This window comes from Rhea pennata, chromosome 22 (assembly GCF_028389875.1).
Source record: "Rhea pennata isolate bPtePen1 chromosome 22, bPtePen1.pri, whole genome shotgun sequence".
In the NCBI taxonomy this organism is placed as follows: Eukaryota; Metazoa; Chordata; class Aves; order Rheiformes; family Rheidae; genus Rhea; species Rhea pennata.
Window position 1 is genome coordinate 8,729,952 of NC_084684.1, and position 18,503 is coordinate 8,748,454.

The 18,503-nt window shown below is 41.1% G+C and overlaps 1 protein-coding gene and 1 long non-coding RNA gene across 2 annotated transcripts in view; both read left to right on the forward strand.

Annotated features, from left to right (window-relative positions):
* Positions 1 to 877: 877 nt before the first annotated feature.
* Positions 878 to 18,503, forward strand: part of CAMTA1 (calmodulin binding transcription activator 1) — a 422,644-nt gene continuing 405,018 nt past the window's right edge. The window contains exons 1-2 of the mRNA XM_062593606.1: positions 878 to 962; positions 3,337 to 3,430. Of these exons, the coding sequence (XP_062449590.1) occupies positions 3,364 to 3,430 (67 nt within the window). The 5' untranslated portion in view covers positions 878 to 962; positions 3,337 to 3,363. The remainder of the gene's footprint in view (positions 963 to 3,336; positions 3,431 to 18,503) is intronic.
* On the forward strand, positions 3,442 to 15,990 carry LOC134150080 (uncharacterized). The gene is made up of 2 exons (XR_009960585.1): positions 3,442 to 4,332; positions 15,416 to 15,990. It is a non-coding gene; the product is annotated as an uncharacterized LOC134150080 (long non-coding RNA).

Consider the following 18,503-nt stretch of genomic DNA (forward strand, 5'->3'; position numbering starts at 1 on the left):
GGCCCTGCAGCGCCCCCCGGCGGCGCGGCGGCGCGCCCCCCGCAGCTGCGCCGGCGCCGGCGGCGCGCGGGCCCGCGCACGCGCAGTGCCGCGGGCGGGCGAGCGCGAGCGCGAGCGCGGGCAGCCGTGAGGGGAGGCGGGCGGCGGCGGCGCCGCGGTGAGTGTTGCGCCCTGCGGCGCCGCGGGGAGCGGGGGGGGGCGGCCCGGCCCGTGCCTCAGGGGCTTCCTGGCGGTGATGCGAGGGCGGGCGAGCGCCGAGCCGCGGTGCCGGCGGGAGGGGCCGGGCCGGGGCGCCCCGCACTGCGGGCAGCCCGCCGGGTCCTTGCCGCGGCGGCTCCGCGGCGGAGCGCCGGGAGGACGCGGCCCTCGCCGCCCTCCCCTGGGGCTTCCCCCGCGGCGGTGCCGGGGGTGGCGCGGGTGAGACTGGCGGGGCTTTGCAGTGCTTCCCCTTGGAGGGGGCAGCTTTGAAGGACAGCTCGGTGCCGGTACGCTCGCGTGTTTTCCTCTTCCCAAGCTCGACTGATTTGTTTCGGATTCCGTCCTAACTTAACGTTTGTCTGAAAGCAGCAGAAAGGTTTGTTGAGTTAGTAAATAAGGTTTTCTGGTCGAAAGGTAATTAGCATTAAGTACCAACAGAAGCGCCTCAGAGCTCTCGGTGAGTGAGCTGCAGTCTCTGAAGGCTCATATCCTGAGAAACCGTGTAAGAAGGCATCTTTCACAGGGGAATCACCTGGCTGCGTGCTTTTCCTGAATGAACTGCCTGCTAGGCTCGTTCTTCTCACATGGTTCGAGAGTCACCGGGTCTGTGCAAAAATGGAAAGAAGACTCAAGTTCTGAGAATGGAAATTGTCATGGCAACACTGTTTCCCATGGATCTTGGTGCTGCCATAATAATAGGAGCTGTGCTCTTTTTCTAACGCGATTTGGGAGTTGTGTGGTCCTTAGGGATGTTAGCGACAAAGGTAATGGGAATCCTTTCTATACCTAATTCTTCTAATATTTTCCTAAAAGGCACAACTGCTTGTGGGCAGTTCTGGCCATTGTTTTGTATGCATCACAAAAGATTCAGTGGAATATGGGGAAAACACTCCACAGATGTCAGATCTTGGCAGAAAAACGAAGAAAAAAAGAAGTATGACTTTAGTTTGCTAAATGTGAAATGAAGTGTCTTCTAAATGTGTTGAAAAGACTCTAAAATTCTGAAATTAGAGCAGGGAGAAACAGCATTTATAGCAAAAAGCAGTTTTGAAACAGAGTGCTTGTTTGTGTTTGGCTGCCCTGCCAAGCTTCGGTTAAGGGTGCAGTGTTTCTCTTGCCCACATCACTACTTTGCAGGTTCCTGACAAGAAAACGTTGCTGTGCAAGTTGGGGGACAGTCTTTGTAGTAAGTGAAGCAGACTCTCGGAATCGGATTCTGGGTTTAGAAAGGCCTTGTTGTCAGGCACTTTTCATGCCTGTGGAGGAGGACAGTCTATAACATGCTCGTTTTGTAACATGTGATAACCTTTCTTCTACACTTTGATATCCTAGATGCTTCATAGGCGCAGAAAAAACTCTGCACTCTGTCTAAAAGAGATTGAACCCGTACCCAGAAAAGAAGTTAGTCGTGATGATACCAGAGATTGCTATCCTTAGCTTAAGGTGTGGAGTTCCTAAACTGTAGTTTCGTGTGTATGCCCCACATAAATAGTGGGGAGAGTGAAGTGCTTGAAATGGTTTTCAAGAAAGACCTTCACAAGCACTTATTTAGTTTATGTGGAAATACCAAAAGGGTGTGTCTGAAATTCCCACATTTCGGAGCTTAGGTGCCAATGAGCAATGCTTCTGCATGGTGAAAAAGAAGGTAGCTAATTTTATATTTACTTGCCTGGAAATTTGATTTGGGGATGATTTTTTTTTTTTTTTTTAAGCTAAGGGAAATGTCCATGCTTGTGTCATTCTGGGATACCAGTGATTACTCTGCAAGGAGCAGAGATGTTCCATTAGAATGGATTCATCTCTGCTCTTCTAGAGGCAGATGTACCAATTATTACCTTCTATCTAGTGACTGTTTCATGTAAGTTTGTGGACTGGATGAGGAACCATTTGCCTTAGTCTGGTAAGGGTGGCAGGTGAGCGGAGGTGATACAGATCTTACCAACAGGTCTTGTTTAGTGACTACAGTCTTTTCTTAGTGACTAGAATCATGCAGTTGTTATTGGAAAATTGCCCTGTGCAAAGTGTTTTTGCTAATCTTAACTTTAGTTCTATCTCAGATCAATGGAGAGAAAAACTTGAAGATGTCATGAGTCAGCTGAGCTTGTCAAAGTGTCAAATTACCACCTGATAAAGCTCCTATCTCCTAATGATTACAGCCACCAACCAGAGAGGAAATGTATGTGGATGGGACTTTCAAGCGACAGTACCAGGGTTAAACATTGTTATACTTCTAATGTAGTATTATCTAGGGACTCTTTGGCTTTAATGAAGGGTGAAGCTTTGATGAGAGTGTTTTCTTTTTTTAATGGAAAAAAAAAAAAAAAAGATCTAGACTAGCATATTACCCCTGTTCTATCAGCCAGATTAATGCTGGCTGCTAAATTTTAGTAAGGGTTATTTTTGGTCCGATTTGCTAGTATTAGGAGTCCTTATTGGGTATGTCTTTTCACGTACGAAAAATGCTATTGATTTTCTGTTACTGTTATCCTGAAACGTGCACTGTGTGTCTATGGAGTAGTGACAATCCTCCATCACTAGTTTTATGTGAAAAGAATGGTTATTGAATCTTGTCCTATAAAATAAGATCTTTTTTTCTCTTCCAGAATTTGCAACCCCCCATCCCAGGAGCCCCTCAAGTTCTTTTTGAGAAAATTGATTTTTTTTCCCTCTGATTTGTACATTTGACTTTAGTTTTACTTTTGATTTGGCTTGTGTGATTTGGAGGCTTCCCTAACCTTAAATGTGTTTTCTCAGTGTTGTATTGCTTCTGTCTCATAGAGATTAACATTTTTAGAATGTTTTAAAATAAAATGAAGACATTTGTTTGGCACAAGTGTCTTATTACTGGGAAATTTTTACTCAGGGTGAGTCATGGCCCTGGATTGCTCCTTCTTTCAAGGCATGTCTTGGATATTGACAGCTTTTCAGCTGCTTACAGGTATTTTGTGCAAGTTTCTGGAGTTCAAACAGGCTGATGAGACTCCTTCAGGAGAATGACACTGTAGCAGAAAATACAACTTGCAGTACTATGCAACCAAGGAGCAGTGGTTTTCAAGCTTAAACAGTGTCAAAAATATTCTGTTAAATTTGTCCTTTCCTCTGTAGCAAATGATTGACTATGGGACTTTTTCCTTTCAGGGAGGAAACAGCAACATGAATTCATAGATGACGAGTAGGATGCCAAAGCCAGAGATGACTGTGCTCTTGAAGAAATGCTGGGTAGAACAAAAAGGTAAAAGGAACAGCTAATTGAGTGCATTTTGGAGCCTGTGGGACTTCATGTGTTACCTTCCCTCCGGTGGCAAATGACATCCCTCAAACTGCAACTCAATTTCCTGAATTCCCTCCTCCTCGATTTCACATGAAGCCCCAGTGACACCTCTCACTTCTGACCTACTTTTTTATGGTTATCTCTTCCCACAAAATGCATCATTCTGTATTGAAAAACCCTGAAGAACTTTTTACATATGTCCTTTCATGCGCACACTTAGAGGTCCAGCAGCTACCTGATTCGGACCTGCAGTGGACACGCTATCAAGATAGTCTAAAAATCGTACTAGGTTATCTACTGCTGTATTTTGTCATGAGAGCAAAAAGAGAAATATGAAACTCAACCATGTCACTTGCATTCCATGTCATTTTCCTGAAGTGATAGTTCAATGCAGTATTGTCCTCTCCCATCTTCTGACTTAAACCTGAGCAGATACATATTGTTAAAAAGCAAGGGCATTGCAAACAAGTTGCCTCTGTGAGGACTAAATTACTTTCTGCTATTCTAATGATCATGTTTTTTTACTGTGTTTTATGTTAACACTTTTGAGATGCCCAAAGGAATAATTTCTATTGGCTCTCTCATTCTGAGAAATTATCTTTATAACTGAGGCATGATAGTCTGCTTGGGGACTGTTGGAAATATGAGGCAGATTTAATCACACCTGCACAGAACCATGCGGTAGAAAGACCTTTGCGATATGCATCCACTGGCAGCCGGAGTGGCTCAAGCAAATGACAAGAAGCAAGAAAATTTTCATTGCTAATGTAGCTCACTTTCGGATATCTTCGTGCTTGTTTATGGAAGCATGGTTTTAATCCCCCAAAAGTCCAAAGCAAACATTCTCCTTGAAAATCTTCCAGGTGTGTATTAATTATCTGCTTGTTGCCCCCTGCCTCTCAGCACTTCCTGGCAGCAAGTGTATGGGACAGAAGGGCATTTCTATGGCAAGGAGAAAATGTTGGCAGAAGCAGAATGAGGTGGGGATGACTGATATATAAATAACAGATCTATTCTGCTGGAATTCATTAAAATAAGTATCAGGCAGGAATTTTCTGTAGTTTAGATGTTAACGATGAATGTAGTTTTTCTGTGCTTAAACTGTTTCCATTCAAGATGTGGTCTGTTAGGCCGTTGTGCAGAGAGATATTAAAGCTACTGAACATCCTAACACCACACCCTTCCTTGATTGACACTAGTACAGAGTTGACAGTGTCAGAAATTGCTTCTTCAGGCTTCACATTGCTAGGAAATCTTTTGAAAAAAACAATAATTCCATATTCACACCTGGTATATGGGAAGGGAGATGTTGGCTCTCTGTTAACCTTTGGCACCTGAGACTGTCAGTCCAGTTTATTTCCTACTAAAATGCCTTTACTGCAGTGGTATAGCTTAATCCTGTGTGCTCAGTGTCTTTGGATCATTTCAGCCAAGTGCATCAAGAGCTTGCTGTGACAGAGCTCTTCATTAGGGCATCTAAAGGAAGCTGTGCAGCTTGCCAGAAAAGCCAACCTTATGTACTTTGAAAATGGTAAACATTAGGAATGACTTACAGATACCATTTTCGACTAGGAGCCCTTTGAATTTTAGGCTGTGCTGGTCACTGGAGGCTGAGAACTTGTATTCCTCACCAGCTCTTTCTCTGAGGTGAGTCTCCAACTCATCTCCAGTAGAATAATTCTCTGAGAAGTCATTACTTCCCCTACTATGTCAATGAGAACATTATTTGAATTCAATTCCATGATTTATTTTTAGATCTGTTTAATAAATTGCTTTCTCATTCTTGTCATGAGAAGGAGCTGCTCCATAGGATGCCCTGAAATCTTCATTATGTTTAGGCCATCTGATATAACGGGAAAAACAACACCAGCTTTAACTCTTTTGATGTAAAAGTGTAGTTTGTCCTATTCCACTTAGCAAATGTACCCAATGTTTGAAATATAAATATCTTAAGAAATACAAATTAAATAGCTTATTTGAAACAGCTAGAAGTTGCATAAGATATTTAGTTAAAGTATATGGTGATCTACCTGTTAATAATGCCAGAGTCAAGATTTCAGCCATACTTAGTATGAACTAGAAAATCATTGCCTTTCCATATTTTGGGAGACCTGATGCTTTTGCTCATTCTTTTTCTGTACAGCTATATTCCGTCTGATGGTGTATCTTCTGGTTATTTTTATGAACTCCAATGTAAATCTCTTACGGTAACTGTGAGTTTTGAAATTCTTCGCCATTAATCTGTAAAATGTTAAGTCTACTAAAATTGGAATATAGTCAGTGTTGGCAAGGAGCTGTGTCTTTGCCTCTGTGCCAGTTCCCCAGAGTCATGACTTCTGGCTGTTCCCTTTTCCCCCCATTCACTCTTCTGGGCCCTGGAGATCAGCCAGTGCAGCTCAGTTGTTGACTGCAGCATCCTACAAGTCAGAGAAGTCTGAGGCATTAGGGGAAATGGAGAATGAGGAGGTTTTATTGGTATTTTGTGATTTTTGACAATGAATATCATATACAGGGTTTTTTCTATTCCTGGCACTAAACATTACCTCAGGGAAGATGCTTGGTGCTGTGGCTTTTAAGTTGGCTACTAGCCATGTTTAGCATCACCTCTGCCAGCACCGGCATCAGGACACATGCTGTCAAGTCAGCAGTGGCTGGAAAGCTCAGATAGGACCAAATATGGCATCAGCATAATCACTTCTGCTGGCTGTGTTGTACTTCTGATGTTGCCAGCTCCTTGCTGTTTCTTCTTTTTTTTTTTTTTTTTTTTTCAGTGCATGGTATTTTTATATGATCCTGAAGACAGACAGTTGCCTACTAGGCTAGCCTACATCTTTTTCCTCAGTCTTGTAAGTCTTCAGGTTTTCAATTGCAGAGGAGTGTTGGGAAAAAGGTATTTTTTTTTGTCCAGTGTTCTGCTAACACTAGCTTCCTGGAGTTGGTGGGAGAGCACAACCGTGGGCATTCATGTGCTGTTAGCCATTCAAGTGAAATGACCTGGTGGACAAGGCTCTCAAACTAGTAAAGGAGATGCTTATCTAACAGATAATTTCATCTAGTAGTTCAGAGTTGTATAGCCTCACCTTAACACTTGATGCAAATTCTCTAGTTCAAATGCAGGTGAAACTCTACAAAGTGTCCAGTGTTATGCTTATGCTTAGCCTAGGCCTTGCAAGCCTAGAAAGACATAAAGCAAGACGTAAGCAAGAAAGACATAAACCATGTGTTAGTAGTGTATTGCTGGCATGAAACGCATCTTAGTGTTTCTGCATCTCCCTTAATGAGATAAAATATATTTTAAATAAGGAAGAGAGCGGAACTGAGCCCTGTGGAATTCCACATGTAAAGTGGTTAGGGAAGGAGCCTCCCAGTGATGACGACAGAAGCCATTCAGAAGAGCATTTTGCTTTTTGTACTTTAAATAGTGCAAGGAAGCAATGTTCGCTGAGCTAACAGGTGGCCAAATGAAGTAGGAAATACTGTATTTCTGAATTTCCAAGAGTATTATAGACAATGATAACTAGTTAATAGGCAAGCCTTTATGTTTTTTCTGATTCCATATCTGAAACTTTGTGGTTAGTGTGAGTAACTGGAAATATCTGTGCTAGCATGATTATTCCAGAAGTGGAAACATGCCATCAAGCATTGTAGTGAGCTGATTTCATTATTGGCATTTGTGTCTTTCTGTCATTTATGCAAAGCATACTTGTTTTTTGATGGATGCTTGAAGTTAAGGACATAATGTCATTCTCCCAGATTTTCACCTTAAGGGCTTAATGCTGAATGTACCAGAAGTGAGTGTGGTCCTTAGATTATATTCCAGTCAATGCTTAAATTCATAGGTAGACCTTGCAGATCTGTTTCTGCAATGTGCCCTTTAGGCTCCTCATCCACCTGACCAGCCATTTCCATTAATCCCATACTAATTTCTCTGACTAAGACCTGTTTACTTTTTGTACTCATAGTCGATTTTGATCGATCACTGATTCTACCAAAGGATTAACTTTTACAAAGCTCCTTACTTTTTTTTTTTTTTTTTTTTTTTTTTTAACGGGAAGAGTGTTATAAAAACTTAAATTGTGCAATACTAGGTCACAGGTTTCTCTGTTTAATCAGAGATAGGAGTTGAAAGATGTCATTCCAAATATAAAAGCTAATTCTAGTATTAATACTTCCATTACCAGTTAAAAAGAACTGATTTTATGCATAATTCATTTCTTAGGAGTACATGCTAATTCTGAGTCTCTCTCCCACTCTAAGGAGCCAGTAGGAGTTATTCTAAGCTGCCTATTGTGGTTACTATAGGTGAATTGGTAGTATGTAACTAAATCTTGGGTAGTGCTGTAGTGTCGCCCAGTATTGTAAAGAGGTATCTTCAGTATCACAAGAATGGAAAAGTTCTGGTTGTTTGGAGCAAATTTTAAAATGTGTGTGACAGGCTCTTCATCGATGTAAACAAGGATAAAGTGAAGGTTGTGTACTTTGTGTAAAGGTTTAGATGAGGCTATGCTAACTTAAATATTTGGAAGATATTGTGTGTTGCTTCTCTAACAAATAAACATTAAATATAGACTGACACGGTCAAAAAAGATAATGCGTATCACTTCACACCGAAAGTGACACTTCATAATTTTTTTTTCAATCTATAGTTCAATAAAAAAGGCTATCTGCATAGGGGTATTCTATCCTTGTCTACAAAACAGTTCTACAGTACAACAGTACTGCAAAACAGTACTGTGATTCTGACAGGCTCATGTTCTTGGTCTTCATACTGTCCCAGGCTAGAATACTTCATGTTTAACATTATTCCATAAATAATTACCATGCCCATCTTTGCTGCTGATCTTAGTTGCTAATTTTATTGGTGATGAGCAATAGGGTTCTTCTGCATTCTTCACTACTTATGTTGACTCTTCATTTTCATTTTGCTACCAGGGGGTTAGAACTGATTTACTCTTCTTTAGAAAAAAAGTATTACTGTTCCAGTCCTTCCTGGGGAAGAAGTTTACATGGAAAATCAGGAAATCACAAATGAAACCATGTAAATAAAGGCTTGCTATTTCTAGGTATTTTGAGTATGCTTTTTGTATATATTTCTCATTCCATGCAAATCTTGTGGGTCATATGAGAAAGAACTGTTTCAATGATTAAGACAAGATTGAGGTAAATCTAGAAAGAAAATTCTGTTATATAGCTAAAATTAATTAGAAAATATAGATCATTTTTGTTTATAGGAACTACTGCGTATCCTTAATGACAAAGAAAGGTTTTATGTAATAAGGCACTGAAGAAGCATGCAAGAGAGATTTGAGAAGCTGCACTGCCACAGTATCACCATAAGCAAATCAGTCTGTCTTGATTCTAGTTTATGATACTGGAATTAGTGTAGCTTTTCTGTAGCCTTCTATTGGATTTATCTATTCATAAATAATGAAAAAAATCAGGAGTTCCTTATCATTGTGAATCTATAGCCTGATAGAATCATGATTGATTCCTTTAAAGATTTGAGAGAGAGATTTGAACATTAATGCTTTTTAACTTACACTGTGAGTGTTCTATTTTTTTTTTTGTCAATTATGTTTCCATGTAACATATACAAGCAATAAATAACAGGCATATATGGATTAAGACTTGGTTTGGTAGCTCCAGGACAGATTTTTGGACAAAGCGCAGAGACTGGGTGCTGCTGTCATGAGAAGCTCCTTGGGAGCAGAATGACTTGGTTAAATTTGACTTTGGCTTTGAACGCCTTCTACCTGCCTCTCTCTTGCTATGCCGTTATTAGTTTTTTTCCTACTTCGGTCTCTCTTTTTGTTTCTTCTTCCATTATTCATTCTTCTGTTTTCAGTGCCATAGACTGACATTTTCTTACCTTTATGACTAAAGTTTGACTTCTAAATGCATATTTATTTGGTTAATATAGACAGTAGACTAATTTCAGAAGTGCTATGTATACTGGAAAAGATATTTGTTTAAAAGTAGGAACAGAAATTTAGGGCTATGCCTTTAGGGATCTTGGACTTAAACAAAAATGTTTGCTCTTGTGTTCTTACTATATTTGCTTTAACTGTCACTAGAGATCTGATATCAAACTAACTTGAAGATTACAGTATCTTGTACATGTTGAAAGAAAAAGAATTATGGAAAATGTCCTTTTCTTCTAGTGAGATTGGTTACCATTTGGGTTTCTGTTCATGCTGTGGGCTGGAATTCAATGAGCTGTGTTTGTGTAGCAGGAGTTTCTGGCTGAACCGGGAGCTATTCATTCACTGCCCCAGTCACAGACAGTTATGGACCAGCTTTGTACACGATAACTTTGCTTTACGAATTTGTATGTAAAATTTACACTTTTTCCTCACTTCTTAGGTGACAAAAGAAGTTGTATGTATTAGCAGGGGAGAGAGTTTGGGGCGTGGGGAAGAAATTTCCCAGAGAGTAGCAGCCAGGCTGTGCAGCTTGTTATAGTATGATGACAACTTAAAAATTGGGGTAGGTAGCCTATTGAAGACTGAAATTATAACTGAAGCTACCATGGATGACAATTGTATTGACTCTTTAAACTACGTAACTTGAATGTCTTACTATAAAAGAAAGCAAGGAGGAATGTTCTGAATATACTGTAGGAAATTGTCTATATTAAATCTAAACCAGCATTTATGAGCACAATATATATTATCTAATTTTGCCAGAATTATGTAAACATGGGGGATAGAAATTGTTAATGGAATCTGACTACCAGAATAAATCATAGACTAATTATTCTTTTTTTTTTTTCCCCCCGGCTAAAATTAGAATTTGATATAATGGCCAATAGACATTTCCTTTAATTTTTGATACATAATTTCTAATAGCTAGTCCAGAAGAACTGAAGAAAGTTGCTGCAGAATTGCAAAAATAAATTATCTGAATTTTGTGGTGACTTACTAATAAATCCCCTTAGTTGGAAGCTTTAATTTACCTCATATTTCATTTTTCCCTCCTCTGACTGGCTTATGGGTGTATATTACAGCAAAATAATCATTATTTTCTCCGTGCCACCAGAGTACTTAGAACAAGCGTGGTACACAAAAGTAAAGACAGAACTTGTCCCATTCAAGCAGAGAAATAAAGCCCTCTGCTACAGACAGCAGAGGAGGAAACAACTTGGCGTGTGGCAGAGGCGGTGTGCCACAGTCTGTGGCATTGCAGGCTTTCTCAACTGGCTTCTCTGGCCTCAGCAAAACGCTACAAGTTGGCATCCATTTAAGTCAGTTCTGAAGCTGTTTGAAGTTGTACCAGAACTGGAATAAATGGGGCTCCAGATGTGCAAACCCCCCATTTGCCCCCATTTTTTCCCCTCTGGACTCAGTGCCAGTGTAGAGGAACAAATTTTTGTACCTTTATTTTTAGTAAACTGGTGAATACAGTGTTTAGTTTTGAGGCTACTGGCTTAAATTCCTATAAAGAAATTGTGAGGGTTTGCACAGTGAAAACATCTTTCTTCCAGGGTCCCTTATAGTGTTTTAGGCTCTGGAGTAATGGTCTGTTATAGTCTGGTGTAAATTCCCTATGGCCAACAAAGTTTTACTAGAGGTTGATTGAATGTAGTGCTTGTACTTCAGAAGGAAATAAGTGGACAAAGGTTGCAGAAGGAATGGGTAGAAGAATGTATCCAAGCCCCAGAACATGGAAAACAGCTGAGTTTGTCCTTCTGCTAATGCAGTATACAGTTTCATCCAGTATGAGGGTAATCCAGTATTTTTAGTTCCTGGTAATTTATATTCTTCAACTCCCACACATCATTTTAGGCAAGTCATTTGGATGGCAGAGTTCTAAACAGAGCATATTTCTCTGGAGAACCTTTCTGAAGAAATGTATGCTTTGGGATATTTACCTGTTTTTGATGAATTCAAGAATTGGCAATTATACTTCACAAATACAGTGAAATATTATTAAGTAACAGTGGATTTATGCATACGTGTGGACTTGGTTAAGCCTGTTTTTTCTTCTTTTTCCCTAGAAGGAACAGCTCTTGATTCTCTAGATGGAAAGAGGAAAGGTCAAAAATATTTTATTTCGATCATTGTGTTTTTTCTTTTTTAAAAGCATCTCTATTCACACTTTTAAGAGTATTTCTGTAAGAACAGTTGGCATTCCGTAGTTTTAAATCACGGAGTAACTTTGTGCAAGCAATTCAAAAGAAATGGAGTTTCCAACATTGTCATTATAGCCATTAAAGCTGTCTGAATTGTTTTGCTTTTTTATGCTTGCCATAGCAACTGTGGATGTATAATTTGCTGAATATCCATAATGGAGTATTTGAATATACTCTTACAATTTTACTTCTGCATATAACTAGGCATGTCAAATCATCCCGTTAACCCAGTTAACCAAGTTAGCCCCTCATCTCTCATGGAATGAGAATAAAGAAGAGTTTAAGGGAACTTTCTCATACTTTGCCTCCCTCTAAAAAGATCGCTACAGCAACAGATTTTATCAGTATATTACACCATTAAAAATTAGTCACTGATCAGACTGTGAAAACTTCTGGCACATCAGATTTGTTGTGACTTATTAGTTGGATGTAACTATGTTTCTGCCCAGAGAAAGGTAAGACCATGTCAGGTTATCCTGGTACTATACATGCACAATGTCTTTTGCAAATAGGTACCTGAATATCTAAGGAGTGTTAGGCATAGGATTTTTGAACAGTGGGAAGCTAGGAAACTTGAAGAATACCAAAAGTATTTACATTCAGATGGTAACTTCTTATCATGTTATTGCAAAAGGAATTAAATGAGAATAGTTGAGATGCTACTGGTATGTTTAAGGAAAAATCCATGTTCAGATTTTATTTTTAGTGTTATGTAGATCACATTGTAATAACGTAAACACTATTGTTAAAATTGTATATAGTTTCAGGTATATAAAATCCAGTTTATTGGTTTGTTTTTTTTCCTGCTTGAAAAGCTTGTATTGAGGGAGAGAATGAGTTCATTAGCCACATGTAGCGGAGTTCAACACTACTTTAAGAACCGCTTTATAAGAACTTTATTCATTTTTAACCACACAGATTCTCATTGAATTTACAGACCAAGAAGGCTCTAGAAAGCCAGACAGCGCTCCCAAAGATATTTCATAGAGTAGGTTGCATTCCACTACAGAACCAAGGTACACTGCATGAATTTTTGGAATTGGAGCTGTTATGAACTATTTAGGTGGAAGTTCTTCCTTTCCCAGACTGTAAAGGCTGAGAGAAGGCAGCTGGTGTCCTAAGTAACCTTGTCAATCAGACCACATGGACTTCATTACTCTAATGAGCCATGGAGGTATGTACAGAACTACTTTTGCTTCAGAGAGAAGGAATAGATGGACAGTCTTGTGCACACATGTAGCTGATTTTGCATTTAATTATGTGTTTGGGTGATCTCAAGGTCTAACCCCATGTGGTGTACCTTATGGTTATTTTGCTCTCAAGAGTACGTAAGTGAATAATGCAGCAAAGGCTATGGCTGAAATAAATGTTTGTGCTTGTCTCCCTGAAAATAACTGAAAGACTGCTCTTGACAATAGTTGCTCTCTGTATACTTGGGAGTATTTTGGGTTCCTGTCTGGCTTTCAGCCATGAGCACTGGGGTGTGCAAAAGTGAGTGTGAATGGAGCTCTGACATTATCATATTTGGTGGCAAAGTGAGAATCTAAGCAAGGAAACAAGTGTTCTTCCTAACTAGAAGGTGATGTGTTAGTTCTGCCATTTCTCGTCCCCTTTTCACTATGCAATCTTACCCGAATTATCCAAGTGAAAGCTCTAGCCCCTTCTTAAATACCAGTTTAACATTAGCTTTGGGCAAGAAACTGGATGCAGCAGTAGGTAAGCTGTTTCTGAGCGCACAGACAGAGAGCTGGATAGGATTAGCACGCTGAAGGTACGGCGGACTATGCCCCTTGACTAATCTAGTTGCCCGTTCTTGTTGAAGAAGAGATAGCAAGGCAGGACTCTCCATGGGAGGCAGACACTGGCACCTGCTACTCTGTGTGCAGCACCGTATGGGTGCTAAAGCAGACAGAGTTACTTGGCATCACATGCTGGGACCTGCCAGAAATAAATACATGCCAAAACTGCTCCTTGTGCTCCTACTCAAGTCTCCAAATGTAACTGGGCTATATGAGTAGTTTTCATCCCCAGAAAACAGATCACTGCCCTGATAAAGCAAGACTTGTCATTGCTCAGTGCTACCAGAACAAATGTCTTTTTGAGCAGCCTTTTCAAGGTGCCACACCAATTAGAGTATGTTACCTCTAGTTTTGCTCATCAGATGTGAAAAAGCAATGGAGCATGGGTCTGTTTGATGGCACTTAACCAATTAAAAACCTTTTACACTCAAAATCTGATTTATGGGCAGAAAAGGAAGCACATCTTATATGTATATAAAGCCAAGACTTTATGGTTAGTACAATTAAAATCTTAGAGTCTAATCATTATTACTCCAGATCTGTTACAGAAAAAGAAAGTAAGTTAGAATACCTCTGTACAAAGAAGTCTAATTTCCCTGTACTGCATCATTATTTTGGAGACATAAATATCTAATTCTGCATAGAATAACTGCTTCTTACTGCTGTCTGTGTGGACGTATGGTTGTTCCATGCAAAGGTAAACAAAATAATAATTAAAAAAGCTAACTCTACACCTAGTCAGTAGGAGAAATTGCTGTTATAGTCAAAGCAGGTAAATCAAAGCTGCGGGCTGGTCAAGAAAAATTCAGAAAGAGCAAGCTGACAAGCTTCATTACAGAGGCCTTTTAAGCTCAGTACAAAGATTATGGCCTGTTACTAGCAATGGCGAAATTGTATTACAGGGCTTATGTGGTTAAACTTGGTGAAACACGCTGGAGCATAGCTTATCTTGTGAGAAAGTGTCTGGCAGCTGGGGATGAGCCCAAAGTGGGATAGACCTATGAATCTTCAGATAAAGATATCACTTAAACATCTGATTTTTGCATCAGGAAATTGTTTTGCAGCCTTAACTATAGAGGATACCTATCTTAAAACAGTATTCTTTATTGCCATCGTGCAAATAGCAGTACAAGTAGCAACTGTTTAGCTACCTTATGTCTCTGTGAAGTGTGAGGATCACCTTAGAAGAATATCTAAGGACAGACAAATTCCCTAGGCTTTATCAAAAAAACTATAACTCTTTGCCATTCTGATAACTACAAAAGTTTCCGGGATATCTAGAACAGCTGAAAGAAACAACTACCTTAGCTGGTCCTGTGGCTGCATTAATATCTGTGTGTATTTACAGTACAAAGTATGCTCTACTAGCCATATGACTGTTAGGAGTGGGTTTGTCATTCTAGAGCTTCTTCATCAATGTGCCTTTCACGGTTCATGAGATTAACAGTCATTGAAAATAGGGAAAAGGAATTTTCCTTTTTTCTGTCTTAGAAGAGACTCATCCCACCATACTCATCTTTCGTCTTGGCTCAGAAATTGCTTCTGTCCTTAGCGAAAACATAAAGCTAACAGGTTTTTTTAAAGAAGTCCTGTTCTCATGAGGATCTAAGCAAAAATATCCCTTTTGAGCATTTAGCTGCGCACATCAAAGGAAACAACTGTTTCAATCTTCATTTGCATTGTGCTGGCATTAGATGTGGTCCAGTTACACTGAGCTCTGCTTGAGAAGGCAGAAGTGCCAGTACTTTTCAAGCTTTGACAGAGATGAAGAGGAAACTCAGCCAGGCAAATAATATATCACTCTTCCAAGGCACTTTCCATTTTTAAAAGGACAGAACAATTTACTTTGTTTCTTGAGAGACTCTTTATAGCAAAGCGCCTTGACATCCAATTCTAAGAAGCATTGATCTGTTGACCACTTTGTTCTTAAAGTGAGGCTTAACTTACACTGAACTTGGAATTGCAGCTGAACTGCGATTTTATTTATTTATTTATTTATTGGTTTTGGGTACTCAGAGGCAGCAGAAGTCTTCAGAAAATTGGACACCGGTCCATGGAGATCCTCCTGTGCAAAAGGAACAATGGGACAACCTTACGAGGCTGGGAGACCGACTGATAAGCCAAAGCAACAACTGCTACTTCTACCATGCCTTCATTGAGCTGTTTCTCAATAGCAGCTGTGGCACGCTGTCCGTGCACTTCTCCACAGGGCTGTTCTACAAAGACACAGCCAGGCAGCAGTCACGCTGGATGGCGTCGGTAATCAGGGTTTAGGCAGTGCTTGGCTCTGACAGCCCAGAGTAGGAGGATCAAACTGTTGGGACCCTCCGCAGCGATCTGCTCTTTCAAGATAAGCTTTTGCTGAATGGTGTGGATGTAAAAATTAAGCTGATGCACAGCAAAGAGAGCTTTTGTTTGATGAACTGTCTGGCAGCAGGGGTCTGCAAGCTGTTTGTGAAGAAAGAGTGGGTGGCACTTGGGGTGCATTTCGGACATGCTGAGGCTTTACTTACAGCCAGCACTGAATCCCAGAGGACCTAATGCTGAGATTCCTGTGATACTCGTACTTAGTAAAAGCTTTCTCAATTTCATTGCTCTGACAAGTAGAATTCATTTAATCATTGGTCACAACCATGTTTATTAGTGGGAAATAAACGATTGTCACTAAGACTTTCAGGTAGATGCTCCACAAATTTGATAAAAGGATATTTACAGAGCTGTTCCTGATATAATGGTTGCCAACAGCTGTAACACCACATGGCATTCTCAGGTGTAACAGAAAACAAGCGGTAGACATTTTCCAAAGACTTTCTACAAACTAACTTTCCACAGTTGCTAGACCGTGCCCAAACAGCAGAAAAGGGGTCTTTCCAGTCCATGATCAAATGCTGTAGGGGGAGGCTTAAAAAAAAGAAAAAAAGAAAGAAAAAGAATTAACCCGTGTACCCTTTTGTTACAAATCGCCTTCTCTGCCTTCCGAAGTATCCTGGTCTGTGTTCCTGGGGCTAGAGTGCTGCTCTAGGAATGCTTTTAGGATCATTGCTGTCTGCATTTATGCTATAATCTAAAGATCCCTCGGTGCATTAAAACTGATCTTTTCTCTTTTTGTTTCATTTAGAATGATACTTTTCACCTTTAAACAACACTTTCCTGCAGACTGCAAGTAGCCATTGGATTTGAGACCCGATGACTAAAACTCAGTAATGTGCTCATGTGGTGGCGACTCACTTGTTAGCTTGTCTAAATAGTCATTGGTCAGAGGGTTCCTGTCCCCAGACAGCTTGTGAGTACTACAATCTGTTTTGTAAAAAAAAATGGGAGAAATAACCTCTGCAGCCCTAGGTGCTCGGTGCTTGGAGAAGGCTCCTTTAGTTTCATGAGTAAAAAATGTAGAATCTTTGCAAAGTATATGCAGGCTGGGTACTTGTGTGCATGTGATTTTACCACCCTTGGTGATGAGTTGCACATCCTTTTCTCCTTCAGAATCTGACTAACAACGAAGTAGGCATTGTAGCCTTTGGTGTTTTGCCCTAGGAAAGCGTAGCCCCGAAACTTTTGTGTCCATATACCGCTGAATAAGGTGTATGAGGCATGTGTTCCCTTTAAACTTCTGTTCTCCAGTTTTTCTTTCTGTCTCTTCCTCTTTTTCATCCTGAGGTGCATCTCATGTTACCTCCGTGGCAAAAATGTAATTTGGGGCATGTGTCTCAGTTTTGTGCAAGCATTGCATGTCATACAAAAATCAGCACTGCCATGCCTCTGGGTTTTTGATCACAGGCATGAAGCACTGAGTGCTAGTTTATGTTAGATATGTTAGTATCACATTCAGCACTTGCAGCCTTTACATTTGTGATGCTTTTCAACGTAGGCCTTGCACTTCTCACATAAAATAACAGCCAAATAATCTACTTGGTTTTTAATAACTGCAGCCTTGTGTCCCTGCAAACGTTCCCTAGATCTGCCCAAAAGCCTGCAGCTAGGGCCCGTTATTCTCATCCCCATGTTAACTGCACAACTGCAAGAAAAGCAGAGCCAGCAGTAGTACTTGCTGTTATGTCCGTGATTGTACAATGTACGACAAAGCTCACAAAAGTATCTTGCCCCAAGTATCTTCCTGTCACCCTTACCATCATACTAATAGTTGTTGTCTAAAAGGAGGGAGCAGGTCTTGGGATAGCTAACTGTCATTTGGCTTAAAAATCCCCCAACTCTTTGCCGTCAAGTAAGAGGATGGCACATATGTTAACACATAGGACGTTTGCTTGATTCATAAAAAAATCCAGCTTTTAAGCTTTAATGAAGTATGGTGCATCTTAAAATCTTCTTTGATTAATAAACATACATTAGGCCATCTGTGAATTTGAAAGAGCAAATTAGAGATTGTAAGAGATGGAACTGTAAATGTGACAGATTGGTTAATGATTTCATCTGGCTGTGTCTTCTGATGGGCACACAATGCTGCTTCTGCTTTTTCTCTTCCATGTTAACTGTAGTCCAGCTTTCAGGGGATGAAAGCTGTAACGAGTTAGTTTTCAGTCTGAAAAGCATTTTGAGCATTTCATTTTTTAACGAGCTCTGGCAAACGCTGGGTGAGAACTGTAGGAATAGTGAAACTTTTCCTTTCTATTGAAGTTTGCTCGCTAGCCTGCTCACTTTGGAGGGGAGTAACGGGAAGGCGTAAACTAGGAAGGCTGCCCAAGAGGACGAGCCGGATGTGAGACACGAATCGATCGCATCGGCCTATAGGAGCAGCTGAGCAGCCGTGCGGTGTACGAACGGGAAGGGCAACCGACCGCGGCTCTGCGGCGGGCGCCCGCGCGCCCTTGCACGGCGCGGCTAAGGTGCCGAGCGCTCTGCAGAGCGGCCGCCCCGGCCTCGGCCCCGGCCCCGGCCCCGGCCCGGCGGCGGGCGCGGCGCTGGGCACCGCGCGGCGGCGCGGGCGCGGGCGCGACGCGGCCCGGGGCGGCGGGGGCGGGGGCGGGCGGGCCGGGCGCGCGGATTGGCGGCGGCGCCGCCCGCCCCGCCAATGGGCGCCTTTGTTTAGGGTTACAGGGCGAGCTGGGGGCGTGCGCCGGCCGCGGCCGCCCGCAGCCAATGGACAGGG